General features: G+C 42.4%; 1 protein-coding gene across 1 annotated transcript; it reads left to right on the top strand.

Moving 5' to 3' along the window:
• Nucleotides 1-919: 919 nt before the first annotated feature.
• Nucleotides 920-7813, top strand: LOC141001894 (NXPE family member 3-like). Its single transcript, XM_073473051.1, has 6 exons — nt 920-1096; nt 3428-3628; nt 3845-4626; nt 5314-5384; nt 5494-5712; nt 5797-7813. The coding sequence occupies exons 2-6, from the start codon at nt 3536-3538 to the stop codon at nt 6357-6359; spliced, it is 1728 nt and encodes a 575-aa protein (XP_073329152.1). The 5' UTR covers nt 920-1096; nt 3428-3535; the 3' UTR covers nt 6360-7813.
• The last annotated feature ends 7057 nt before the right edge of the window (nt 7814-14870 follow it).

Here is a 14870-nt window from a genome sequence, read left to right as displayed (position 1 = left end):
ATTCAGTTGACAATTTTAGTCAAATTTTGAATCTTTTTTAATCAAATTTCTTACCTTTTATAATTGGTAGACAAAGTTAATTTATTTTGAAAACACAAAAAAGGAACGTTGTTTAAATATTAAGAGAAAACGTGAAGACAAACTTGCACCCTCATCCTTAGAAATATTTTTTTTCATTATGCCCTATGAAAAATCGAAATGTCGAGAATAAAACTGACATTTCGAGATTAAAGTCGACCTTTTGAGACTACATCAGACAAGCCCGTATAACTGCCTCAACAAAATGCCTTGTGTAAATGAATCGGTGAAACTACCTCAGAATCGGCTTTAATAACAAAGACATTTCTCTTTTAGCTCATAAACACAGCTTAGTTGTCAGTATTTGGACATTTTAGAGATTGTTACACTACACATAGAAAATTACACTCCAAGGATGTAGAGACTGTAGGCTCGGGCAGCTCGCATAACTGTCAACTGCTCCCCTAAATGGATTTGATGGACCAGAAGAGTTGACATTTTATATCTCAACTTTATTCTGGACACTTTGACTTTTTTCTTCAAGTGTATATTAAAAAAAACATCCTCCTGGTATTTTTGTTCTCAGCCCTGGCCCTAATAGTCTTCCATACAGCTGGTGCTTTAAGTGCACTTGTAAAATGCTCTGATAAAAACACTCATGGGATGTACGATGCCAATTTCATAGCCCGCACTCAAATGATTTATGATAGCAGTCATAATTCTCATACTCAATTATTAATATTTTAATAGCAGTCTTTCTTCTTTCTGTCGATAAAGACCTTCGGTACATTACTTTGAGTGTCTTCTGGGTGTTAATCTTCCATTTCTGCGGTTAACTTTGAAATCACTGACCACCAGAGGACGCAGCAAGACTCATCCACCCGTAAACCCCCACCCCCCCAGCCTGCTCGTATTTTTCTCCCATCATGATCACTGGGACCTCTCCTCTCGCTACTACACCGTGTCTGCTGAGCGTCCCGACCCGCTGCTGCCTCCTCTCAACCTGGCCAGAACCAGACTCATCAGAACCCTCCTCGGTCTGACGGTTCGACATCATGCGAACCTGTCGTCGTAATGTGTAAGTAGGGGGGGAGCATTTAATGGCTATAACGCCTGCATTACCGGTGTCAGCGGTAGCTAACAGGGCCACGTTTGTGTGAATAATATAGTAAATATGTTTGAACCGCCGCTCGTGTGTTGAATATTAGTATCCGTCTGTTTCTTTGTTGCTGGCTGTTGCGTCATTGCAGCCGTGCACAAGACAGACGCCGGCGTTAGATAAGATCAGACCGTGCTGACGTATCACTGCCATTTACAGCCACTTGACAACACAGCGCTGTGACCACACAGGGATCTTAATATATATACATTATAAAGTGAGCAGGAAGCACAGTCACGATGAACTTGTTGGGCCTAATTTAATGACACTGGACACTTAATAGCCAAGATTTGCAACATTAGTTAACAAAAATGTACTTTTTTGGCTAAATGGCTAGTGAATGTTAACATTTTACCCAGTAGTACTCAATACATTACCAATAATCTTTTGGCTGGTGAGTGAAGCAGATCTATCAGCCGCTTGCATATTTTACCAGCATTTGGCTATAGGCTGGTTATTAATCCAGTGCCCTGCTTGTAAACCAACGATGAAGGCCAACCTGCTTGGACCAGATCAGATGAATTGTTGGTACATGTTTTTTGTAGCAGTATGTCTCTATATATGAAACGCACACAAAAGTCCTTTTCAGAGTGATGTATTAACTGGTATGAAATACTTTGATAATAGGCACCAGAGGTAATCTCTGACCTTACAAAGTCAAATACAACGGTCTTAATCAGTGGACAATCCCCAATTGTCATGGAGATTGATCCGTTCATTACATATTTATAACATTCAAAAATCAGCAGCCACCCCAGGAGCCACATTTTCACATTTTCAGATGACACTGAGATCCTCAGCCTCCTGCACAAGGATGCATATCCTGAGAGTGTTCTGTGCAGTTTGTGATGCCAACCATCTCATTATAAATGTCAGTAGATGGATCTGGACCCTAGGTCAGTGGGGGGATCATAGTCCTATGGTCAGACATAATGAACCAATCAGTCAGGTGTGCTCCTACAAGTATCTTGGTCACTTGGTCATCAGCTTTAGGCCCTTGGAGGCCCGTGTTGACAGTGTGTCTTCTTGTTTACAACATAGTTTTATATTTTAAACTCAAGGTGTATGGAGTTGACCAGAAGATTGTGTTTTTACTCTACCAGGCTGTTCCAGAGAGCATTATTCAGTACAGGATGTCCGCATGGTATGGTAATCTCACCATACAGTTAAAAAATTAAGCTTGCTCGCCTGGTACAGACTGCCATAAAGTTTATGGGAATAAACAAACGTTTATGAGCCCTCTGGCAGAAGATAAGGAACATCCCAGTGTAAACTTAAACATTGTAAAAACTGATTTGTGCCTACCTCAATTAAGATTTTAAATAATGTTGCTTGAGGCTGCAGGGGCTGTGCAAAAGCTTATGGCGTTTGTATCATAACTCCTTGTGTAATACACAGTTCAGCCAAAACATTAAAACCACTGGCAGGTGAACTGAATATCATTGACCATCTCTCTACAGTGCAATGTTCTGATGGGAAACCATGTGTCCTAGCATTCATGTGGATGCTTTGACACATTACACCCATTTAGACACTGCTGCAGTCCAAGTACACCCAGTACACCCAAGTACACCCCCTCATGGCTACATCATTACCTGATGGCATAATTCAAGAATAGCTCGAGGAACATGACAAGGTATATGTGCAATGTGTGTAATGTCTTGCACAGCATTTGAGTCAAGATAAAGAAAACACAACACAACCATTTTTTAAAAAAATTTAATGATATATAATTAGCAATAAAACTAATAGCATAAAAACTGAACTGTACCCAAACATTAACAAAGTACCTCATATTTAAGGAACATAAAAAATAGATTAAGCATAAAGATTCAGTGATGCGACGATTTAAAGATGCAACAGCTGGTAGCTCTTCCAAATTTCACTACATTTTTTTCCTTTTATTTTTTTATGCTTTATTGCTGAAGCATGTATTGCCTGTCAGAAACACTGTCATCACTACTGGAGAAAAAAGCGGGTGTTTTGGATTAAGAGCAGTGGACTTTGACACATTCACTGCCCACAGCATCTTCCGACAGTCCAACCTGACCAGCCGGACCGCTGAATGATTAGTAAACTACCTTGTACCTTGTACCTTGTCCTCCCTTGTCTAATGACGACTCACACACAGAAGAGACACTAAACTGCTCAGAGGAATATCTGTATGATCATGTGTCAACTATGATTTTTATGTTTCTTTACGAATATTAATAGATCAAGTGCTATTTTTCTGTTTGCCCTTGTTGACAGGGCTCATTCGTCTAGATCAGGCGCTGAGGATGAAACAATGCCATCATCACCGCGGTGACAGCATATAGTGAAACAGGGCCTGATCATGGGAGACAGAAGGAGGTCACCATGTGCAGAAATCTCTCCAAATATGCCCTCATCTTCCTCTTTCTAGCACTGTCTGGACTCATCTTCCTTCTGCGCAACATCCACACTGTGGAGGTGAGTAGAGAAGTGGCTTACACACCTAGCTTTTATTTGATGTGCCTTCTTAAATACCTTGAAAGTAGAATGGATATACCAATCAATCATGTTAAACAGTCCTCTATTATAGGACGAAGCCTGAGTTGGGTTACATGCAACAGTCAGAATTTCATCTGCCAATCATAGGTTAGTGGTCTGCTGCACAACTTCTCACTTTTTGTCCCTTCTCTCTAGAACTGGAACTGCCACACTATTTCAGCCCTCTACCAACTTCAGAGCAGGATCCAATCATCCTTCATCCCGGTGAATCTGCCTACTTTTCATCACAACCGCACCTTTTGTGCCCATCTGGGCCAGAAACCCTCCCCTGAAGATGAACTGGAAGAGCGCTACCTGTTGGACTCTATCACCTGGCCAGGGCCTCCGCCTCGCACTTCACCAATCATCCTGCGCCAGACGAGTGACCCTGTGCACAGCCTGTTTGCCATCCTTCCCACTAAGGAGGGACGGGAGTGGCATGTGGGCGACGAGCTGGAGGCCCTCGTCCAAATGCACGACTTCCAGGGTCGTCCCAAGCGCTACGGTGGGGACTTCCTTTTGGCCAGACTGCACTCCCCTGAGCTTGGAGCAGGTGTAGCAGGCAAGGTGCTGGACCACGGGAATGGATTTTACTCTGCTATGTTCCCGCTCCTCTGGGTGGGGTCTGCACAGGTGGAGGTTACACTAGTGCACTCAAGCGAGGCCGTTGCTGTTCTGCGACGGTTGAGGGAGGAAAGGCCTGATCGGGTGTTTTTCAAGAGCTTGTTCCGCTTAGGCTTCTTGTCTGAAACTACTGTGTGCAACATGTGCCTGCCCCCTGATCAGCAGCCCCTGTGCAACTACACAGACCTTTACACAGGTGAGCCCTGGTACTGCTACAAGCCCAAGGTTCTCAGCTGTGACACCAGGATCAACCACGCCAAAGGAGGCTATCTAAAACATCTCCTCACCAACAAAGAAGCACTGCTCTTCCAGAGGTTTGTACGACCACGGGATGATGATTTTGATGCACCATTATGCAGCTTTTTCCTGCCATAACATCTGTTTTGACCTCCTACTGATCCTGATTTGAACATAAAGTGATGCCCTGGCTGCCAAGGCTGATATGAATGTGATTAGTTTTGTTAGTATTTGTTCTTAAACCTATATAGACATCCTGAAATTTTGAGCTGGTGGTGCTAAATTCATTTGTCTGTGCCAGATCTAATGGCAAACCATCTAGTAGTTGTTGGGACATTTCACTTAAGACCACAAATGTGAACCTCGTGTTTGCACTCGTATAGAAATCAGAGGACCACTAAAGTCAGTTGTATTCATCCTCTGGGGATCATGCATATTTGAACAAAATTTTATCTAATAGTTGTTTAGTTGTTTAAAATTTCATGCTAGACTGAAGTGTTGGATAACTGACAGACTGACAATGCTATCCCGAGAGCCATACTGCTAGAATGGCTTAAAAACAGAATTGAGCCACACATGGCATATCCATCCTTAGCATAAACATGAGCAGAATTAGGGAATTACTAACCTCTTTTAAAAAATGAAACTATACATTTGTGACCTGTTTTTAAAGATGTCTGCAGTAGGAAGTAACAAAACAGTAACAAACAGTAACAAAAAACTGAATATCACCAGACTTAACCTGATCAACTCTATTTCTTTAGTGGTGTAAACATAAAGGTCCGCATACACGCTTCAGGACCCGACAGAATCAATGTGCTGCCTCCCAGGAAAGGTACAGTATACCTGCAGAGTAACTTTTGTGCATCATGTCACAGTATGTGCATGCCTTGATTTATTCCATTCAATTAATTTTGTCTGCAACATTTCTTTCTTTATATCAGATAGAGCAGAGGTAGAAAGCAGTGTAAAACCAGAAGCTATTCAGCTAGCACCATCTGGATATTACTACGAGGACTCATGGAGACCATTAAATGGCGTTACAATGCGCCAGTTCAATGAATCATCTGCCATCACTCAGTGTTTGAAGAATAAGGTGATCTACATGTATGGAGACTCCACCGTCAGGCAGTGGTTTGAGCACCTTCTTGCTTTTGTACCAGGTGAGTGTTGTTTTTGTCTCATCTTTTATTTTTACAATTGTGTATCTTTATTCCTCTAACTTTCATTTATTCCACATTCCCCAGAATTAAAGGAGTTCGACCTGCACAGTCCTAAAAACGTTGGACCCTTCATGGCGGTGGACAGCACCCATAATATTCTCTTGAAGTACCGCTGCCATGGCCCACCCATCCGCTTCTCCACTGTCATAGCCAGTGAGATGCGTTACATTTCAAATGAGTTGGATGGCCTCTCTGGGGGTCCCAACACCATCGTGGTCCTCAGCATTTGGGCCCATTTCAGCACCTTTCCTGTGGAGGTGTACATACGGAGGCTCCGTCACATCAGGCGGGCGCTGTTGCGACTCCTGGACCGAGCACCAGGGACGATCATTGTGATTCGCTCGGCCAACCTCCAAGCCCTGGACCAAGAGGTGAGCCTTTATAACAGCGACTGGTACTCGCTGCAGCTCGATGAGGTGCTCAGGGCCATGTTCAAGGGGCTGAATGTTCTGCTGGTGGACGCCTGGCAAATGAGTTTAGCACATCACTTCCCTCATGCCCTCCATCCACCTCCAGCCATCATCAAGAACATGATAGACATGCTTCTGTCTTATGTTTGCCCAGAGACAAAAAAGAGTCAGCAGTAGAAGAACAGTGAAGATATTGTTGAAGGGAACTGAGAGTTTACTGTGTGAATTTATCAGTCAGTTCTTCGATTCCCAACAGTTAGGCTTTTTAACAAATTAAAGTGTTCTCCAAAGCTACATACCCTTTAAATACCGTCTTTACTGAGAGAGTTTCCAGACTTAAAGTACTGATCTATGTTTACATGCCTGTTATGTTTAATTTGGAATCCCACAAAGCAAATTTTATTCTGAAAATGCCAAAGACCTTGGCACAGTGATTGTTACTGTCTGTTTATGTTACCAAAGTGTTCTATGTCTGTGTATGCAGTATTTTGATTTATTATAAGCTGATGTTGGTATTAAGTTTTGCCAAAGCTGAAGACTCAATTAGTTGTTGTTTCTAAGACTTTCCTCAGGCTGTTCAGTGTTAAATGCAGCTGTCTTTTTTTTGTTACAGCAAACTACTACATACCTGAATTACAGTACATTGTATTTAAAGAGAAATTTCACTCCATAATCAAAAATGCATATTTTTTAATCTTACCTGTAGTATTGTTTATTCATCTATATTGCTTTGTTGTGAGTTGCTGAGTTGTCTGCCTTCTCTCGAATACAACAGAACTAGTGGCACTCTGCTTGTGGTGTTCAAAGCGTTAAAAATACATTTAAGGAATTTGACGGCAATGTCTCTTTCCAGAAATCATGAACAACATACTCAAAATAATCCACAGACCTTATTGTGAGCAATTGCATGTGGGAACTACTCTCCATCTACTGAACTAAAATGCATCACCACACAAAAGGAAACGTGCATCTTCTCTAGAACAAGAGGCTCCTGCCTGTAACAGGATGTTAACATCACTGCCATCTTCCTCGACTGAGCTGTAATGTGAGCCAGCTTAATTAGCTTGAATAGCTAGCTTCTCATGTGTAGATGTGCACTTCCTTCTGCATTGTGATACAGAAAGAAAATAGTTCCTACCGAACCTCTTGCTTCACCCTGTGCGCTGTTTGCTTCTCTGCTGTGTGTTTGTGTAGCTGAGCAACGCCCTCAGTGAAACAGACACACAGACATGCAGCTCTTTATGACGGACTAAGAGCAGAAGACAGAGACACTGATGTAACCTGGTCGCTACATTTTTATCCTGACCTCACACCTTGCACGCTGTTACTGGCTTGGGGGCTACACAAAACAGCAAAATTTTAAGGAAAAAATAAGATCGCCATCGCCACAGACTTCCAGTGGGTCATAAGTGATGTTTAAGATGGATTACTTTTGAGTCTTTGCACTGTTTTTAGGAAAACTTCATAAGAGCAAGCAATAATTTTGACCTTGAGGTTTACGCTTTTGGACTCAAACCATGTGTCATTCTGAGTTTTATAACAAGCTGCTATATTCATAATGTCATTCTAGTCTCGGCATTTGATATGTATACATACAGTGTATACATGATAATAAAGTGTTTTCTGGGTTTTACAAATGTATGTTATGTGTGTGAAATATCTCCGATTCAGAAGTAGTTACATAATAAATGCACAGCTGAGATGATAATCAGTTAGTTACAACCAGACTGACATAATAATTGTCATAGTTTTGGAAATATATCCAGGAGTGTATAGTGGTTGTGCTTGCAGATTTGCTATCATAGGCTGGATTATTGGCCTTTAAAATTTTATTTTAGATGTTTACAGTACACATTGTGAACATCACTGTAACTCATTGTAACAGAAAGATAAATGGTACTAATAGCGGCATCTCAGCTGTGCATTAACACACTTGAAGGATCTGTCTGTACTTCGGTTCCCTCCACATTGTTTCAGTTGACTTTTAGCTGGTGAATTCTGGCAGATCAGTCTCTCAGCCTGTCAGACTGTAACGTTCAACATTCACACAGCTTTGATAAAATGTACACGCGTCACATCAGATGCCAGCAGCTGTGTGTTGATTTGAGGCTCGACCTTTGATTACATTTATAATATCAGCTCTTTCATATAAGTAGCTAACTTTGTATTGCAACAGTAATTTTCTTTCTGTGTTCAGTTTTAATTCTGTATGTTTTTATATGAACATTTGAGGGTTAATTTAACATGATCAAAAACTGCACATCATTCACAGTGGGTGGACAGTCGAGATTGAAGAAGGGAGTAAACGTTGAAGTTATCAGGTCTGTGATACAAAGAGAAAATGTGTCCATTTTTCTGTCTAGTCTGTTTGTTCCTGACAATCATCAGGAGCTGACTATTAAGAGACTTATCATAACTTATAAGGGCAGAGTTGTTGTCATGTTTGCCAGTATTTGCTATTGTCAAATGTGTGCTTTAACATCTGTAATCAGGAGTATGGCTGTATTTGAAGGCCATTGTCATTTTTGTACTTAAAAGGAGGTTTGAGATGGAGCAAGGCGATGTATCTATATAATATTTGTATCATTAAATGGAGCTATGATACTCATCAGGATTTTACGTGGATAATAAGCTGGTGATGCATCATTTGTCATGCCTTTTTCATGAAATGTTCAGTGCAGTTCAATAAACTAAACTGACTATGGCAGCATCAAGAGTCACTGATCAGTCCTGTGTGTTGAGTTCAATTCATTTTCACTCTATTAAATTGTAAACTGTAACAATAAATGCAAACATAAACAGGAAACTGTCACACACTGGGGAAAAAAAGAGACAAATTATTCCCTAGATGTTTTGAAAGAGCAACTTTCAGTCGACATGCTTCCTGTTTGTCTCACACTCTTTCTGCATGCTAATGTTGAAGAGAGGTTTGTAGACAGGCTGAAACATTATCAACACTAATGCAATCTTCCAAGCACTATAATAACTCTCACACTGGACTGAATTGAATAAGCTTGAAGACACTAGCACAAAAATAGATGCACTCAATGCATCCTTTTATCCATTTTCAAATATAAACATACCTCTGTTTAGGATTGTATTGTCATCCAGGTGATGGGTAAATATAGGAAATTATTGTGATTCTTTGTAGTTTGAGCAAAGGAAAAGAAAGATGAAAGTATAAAATCACTACATGACAGCTTTACGCATCGATCAAGTTCAAGGACGCCTAGAGCGCTGGGTGAGTGTTGGTGTTGTTTACTCCACTAGCAAAGGAGCTTTGGCCCACTGGTAGGAGAAGGTTTTCAGGCTGGAAGAGGGAGACCTAGTGGGGAACGCTGCCAGGGAGCTACGCTATAACAGAACGTTAAAAAACATAACGTTATTTCTTATTGTACCTTTAAAGAAGACTTTAGAGGCTACAAATGCACAATGGCTACATATCTGTGTTCTTTCAATGAAAGAATATAAAAAGAATCTGACCAAAAACATGGGACTGATAAGGGTTGGGAAACAGATGTGATTTTCAATTTTACTTCATATTTTCTGCAAATTCAACATCGTTCCAAGTCCTGTCAGTAGGCTTGGGGAGTAATGGAATACATGTACATGTGAATGTAATCAGGATTTTTAAAAAAGGTAACTGTATTCTGGTGAAGTTACCGAAAAAAGATGTAATTAGATTAAAATACATTCAGTGAAGAGGATTATTAACAGGATTACAATTTTAAAATGAAGCATGATATACCAGTGTGTAACCATTCACATGTGCACACATAACAACCCTCCACGTGTCTCACACAATATCACTCGAGTTAAATTAAAGTCATCTTTGTCTTACTTGGATTGTGTTAGACTGCATTTTTTCAGAGGTTGTAACTGTATCGGGATACATTTTCAAAATAACCCCCCCACCCCTGCCTGTCAGTTCCCTCAATATGATTTTCATCTTTAACAGAATAAATTCTTATGCACCTGTTAAATAATGTTTAAACTTTAGAAATGAAACATATATTATTGCAAAAAATATTGGATTCCAAAACATTAATATCCATCATTACAGTGTCATAAAGAGAGCAATATTTCTACATAAAAAATGAATTCAGTCAGTATTACCACATCATCAGCTGTGTTATACATTTCTTTCCTATATATAATAATTATAAATGGCCATAGAAATGTAACTCTTTACATGCATTTTTTGGGCAACAATATGTGAAGACTCACTCATTACACCCATATGATTATTAATATCTCATTCAAAATAAGTTGAATGTTACTATGCTCCTATAACAGTGGAGGCTTTCCATTAGATTTAAGGACCTGCCTGCTGGGACTCATTTCCATTCAGCTACAAAAGCATTAAGTGATGTTAAGCGCTGATGCTGGCGTAGTTTCCAATTCATCCCAAAGGTGTTGGATGGGGCTGAGGTCAAGTTCTAAAACACTAAAATAAGAAACAAAAAAAAAAAAAAAAAAAACGTGGGTCTGTCTTTGTGCATGGAGGTATTGTGTTGAAACATGAAGGGCCCCCAGAGCATTGAAAGACCATTGCCTAAAAATATCTTTGTGTGATGTGGCAGATTGACAGGAGTTACAGGGTGCAGTCAGTTTTTGGCAGGGTCTGCCGAAAAGTGACTGCACCCTGTAAGTCCTTATTGCAAGGAGTGATATTGACCAAATTCACTGTACATGCACCTGGTTTCCTCTACTATTAATGCTGAAAAGACAGAGAATGTAACCCCTCCCAATCCAGAGTTATAGGGTGCAGTCACTTTTCGGCAGGCCCTGCCGAAAAGTGACTGCACCCTGTAAGTCCTTATTGCAAGGAGTGATATTGACCAAATTCACTGTACATGCACCTGGTTTCCTCTACTATTAATGCTGAAAAGACAGAGAATGTAACCCCTCCCAATCCAGAGTTATAGGGTGCAGTCACTTTTTGGCAGGGCCTGCCGAAAAGTGACTGCACCCTGTAACTCTGGATTGCAAGGAGTGATATTGACCAAATTCACTGTACATGCACCTGGTTTCCTCTACTATTAATGCTGAAAAGATATAGAAGGTAACCCCTCCCAATCCAGAGTTACAGGATGCAGTCAGATTTTGGCAGGGCCTGCCGAAAAGTGACTGCACCCTGTAACTCTGGATTGCAAGGAGTGATATTGACCAAATTCACTGTACATGTTACAGTTACCTGTAACTCTGGATTGCAAGGAGTGATATTGACCAAATTCACTGTACATGCACCTGGTTTCCTCTACTATTAATGCTGAAAAGACAGAGAATGTAACCCCTCCCAATCCAGTTACAGGGTGCAGTCACTTTTCGGCAGGGCCTGCCGAACAGTGACTGCACCCTGTAAGTCCTTATTGCAAGGAGTGATATTGACCAAATTCACTGTACATGCACCTGGTTTCCTCTACTATTAATGCTGAAAAGACAGAGAATGTAACCCCTCCCAATCCAGAGTTACAGGGTGCAGTCACTTTTCGGCAGGCCCTGCCGAAAAGTGACTGCACCCTGTAAGTCCTTATTGCAAGGAGTGATAAGATTCAAGATTCAAGATTGCCTTTATTGTCATTGGACATTAACATGTCAATGAAATTTCCATTGCAACCCCCGTGTAAAAAGATAATAAAATAGTAAAATAAGAAAGAGCATGCAACAAAAAAATAGAATATGTATAAATATAATAAGAGAGTATGTACATAAGAACTGTATATGTATATACATATGTTTGTATATATATATATATACATTTGGTGCGATTGGGTGGTAATATATACACTAAGGTGCAGTTAAATAGTCTGTTGGACAAAGTGCAGTGTGCAGCAGCTTATAGTTTATTTTCCTGCAGTGCAGGGGGTGATAGCTTTGACAGCTCTGGGGAAGAAGCTGTCCCTCAGTCTATTGGTGTTGGTGCGGATGTTCCTGTACCGCTTTCCTGATGGAAGCGGTACAAACAGTCTGTGGCCCGGGTGGCTGGGGTCCATGGCGATGGCTCTTGCCCTCTTCTTGACTCGGCCTGCATATATAGAGTCCAAGTCAGGGAGGGGGCAGCCCACGATGCCCTGTGCAGTTTTAACCACCCGTGCCAGTTGTTTCCTCTCCTGTGCCGTGCAGCTGCCATACCACACTGTCACACTGTGGCAGAGGATGCTTTCAATTGTTGCTCTGTAGAAGTTCACGAGCAACCGAGAGAAGAGTCCAGCCCGTTTCAGTTTCCTGAGGAAGAAGAGCCTTTGTTGGGCCTTCTTCACCAGGCGGCAGGTGTTCATGGACCAGGAGAGGTCAGATGTGATGTGGAGGCCCAGGAACTTGATGTTGTCCACACGCTCCACCACTTCTCCGTCCATGAGGAGGGGGGCGTGATCAGTCTTCCTGGACCTCCTGAAGTCCACAATGACCTCCTTGGTCTTCCCTGTGTTCAGCACCAGGTTGTTGGCTGAACACCACTGTGTGAGCTGGTGTATCTCCTCTCTGTAGTGGGTCTCGTTGTTCTCTGAGATTAGGCCCACTACTGTAGTGTCGTCCGCGAACTTCACGACTGTGTTGGTGGGGTGGATGGCAGCACAGTCGTGAGTGAACAGGGTGAAGAGGGCTGGGCTGAGCACACACCCCTGTGGCGTGCCCGTGCTGAGGACCAGAGGGGATGATGTTTTGTTCCCTATTCTCACCACCTGAGGCCTGTTGGTGAGGAAGTCTCTGATCCAGTGGCACAGTGACGCAGGCAGACCCACGGCGTGTAGCTTCAGCGCCAGCTTGTCTGGGATGATGGTGTTGAAAGCTGATATTGACCAAATTCACTGTACATGCACCTGGTTTCCTCTACTATTAATGCTGAAAAGACAGAGAATGTAACCCCTCCCAATCCAGAGTTACAGGGTGCAGTCACTTTTTGGCAGGGCCTGCCGAAAAGTGACTGCACCCTGTAACTCTAGAACCCTGCAATCCAGAGTTACAGGGTGCAGTCACTTTTTGGCAGGGCCTGCCGAAAAGTGACTGCACCCTGTAACTCTGGATTGCAAGGAGTGATATTGACCAAATTCACTGTACATGCACCTGGTTTCCTCTACTATTAATGCTGAAAAGACAGAGAATGTAACCCCTCCCAATCCAGAGTTATAGGGTGCAGTCACTTTTTGGCAGGGCCTGCCGAAAAGTGACTGCACCCTGTAACTCTGGAACCCTGCAATCCAGAGTTACAGGGTGCAGTCACTTTTTGGCAGGGCCTGCCGAAAAGTGACTGCACCCTGTAACTCTGGATTGCAAGGAGTGATATTGACCAAATTCACTGTACATGCACCTGGTTTCCTCTACTATTAATGCTGAAAAGACAGAGAATGTAACCCCTCCCAATCCAGAGTTACAGGGTGCAGTCAGATTTTGGCAGGGCCTGCCGAAAAGTGACTGCACCCTGTAACTCTGGATTGCAAGGAGTGATATTGACCAAATTCACTGTACATGTTACAGTTACCTGTAACTCTGGATTGCAAGGATTGATATTGACCAAATTCACTGTACATGCACCTGGTTTCCTCTACTATTAATGCTGAAAAGACAGAGAATGTAACCCCTCCCAATCCAGAGTTATAGGGTGCAGTCACTTTTTGGCAGGGCCTGCCGAAAAGTGACTGCACCCTGTAACTCTGGAACCCTGCAATCCAGAGTTACAGGGTGCAGTCACTTTTTGGCAGGCCCTGCCGAAAAGTGACTGCACCCTGTAACTCTGGATTGCAAGGAGTGATATTGACCAAATTCACTGTACATGCACCTGGTTTCCTCTACTATTAATGCTGAAAAGACAGAGAATGTAACCCCTCCCAATCCAGAGTTACAGGGTGCAGTCACTTTCCGGCAGGGCCTGCCGAACAGTGACTGCACCCTGTAAGTCCTTATTGCAAGGAGTGATATTGACCAAATTCACTGTACATGCACCTGGTTTCCTCTACTATTAATGCTGAAAAGACAGAGAATGTAACCTCTCCCAATCCAGAGTTACAGGGTGCAGTCACTTTTTGGCAGGGCCTGCCGAAAAGTGACTGCACCCTGTAACTCTGGATTGCAAGGAGTGATATTGACCAAATTCACTGTACATGCACCTGGTTTCCTCTACTATTAATGCTGAAAAGACAGAGAATGTAACCCCTCCCAATCCAGAGTTACAGGGTGCAGTCAGATTTTGGCAGGGCCTGCCGAAAAGTGACTGCACCCTGTAACTCTGGATTGCAAGGAGTGATATTGACCAAATTCACTGTACATGCACCTGGTTTCCTCTACTATTAATGCTGAAAAGACAGAGAATGTAACCCCTCCCAATCCAGAGTTACAGGGTGCAGTCAGATTTTGGCAGGGCCTGCCGAAAAGTGACTGCACCCTGTAACTCTGGATTGCAAGGAGTGATATTGACCAAATTCACTGTACACGCACCTGGTTTCCTCTACTATTAATGCTGAAAAGACAGAGAATGTAACCCCTCCCAATCCAGAGTTATAGGGTGCAGTCACTTTTTGGCAGGGCCTGCCGAAAAGTGACTGCACCCTGTAACTCTGGAACCCTGCAATCCAGAGTTACAGGGTGCAGTCACTTTTTGGCAGGCCCTGCCAAAAAGTGACTGCACCCTGTAACTCTGGATTGCAAGGAGTGATATTGACCGAATTCACTGTACATGCACCTGGTTTCCTC

This window comes from Pagrus major, chromosome 9, assembly GCF_040436345.1.
Source record: "Pagrus major chromosome 9, Pma_NU_1.0".
Classification (NCBI taxonomy): Eukaryota; Metazoa; Chordata; class Actinopteri; order Spariformes; family Sparidae; genus Pagrus; species Pagrus major.
This window is presented reverse-complemented; position numbering and strand designations above follow the sequence as displayed.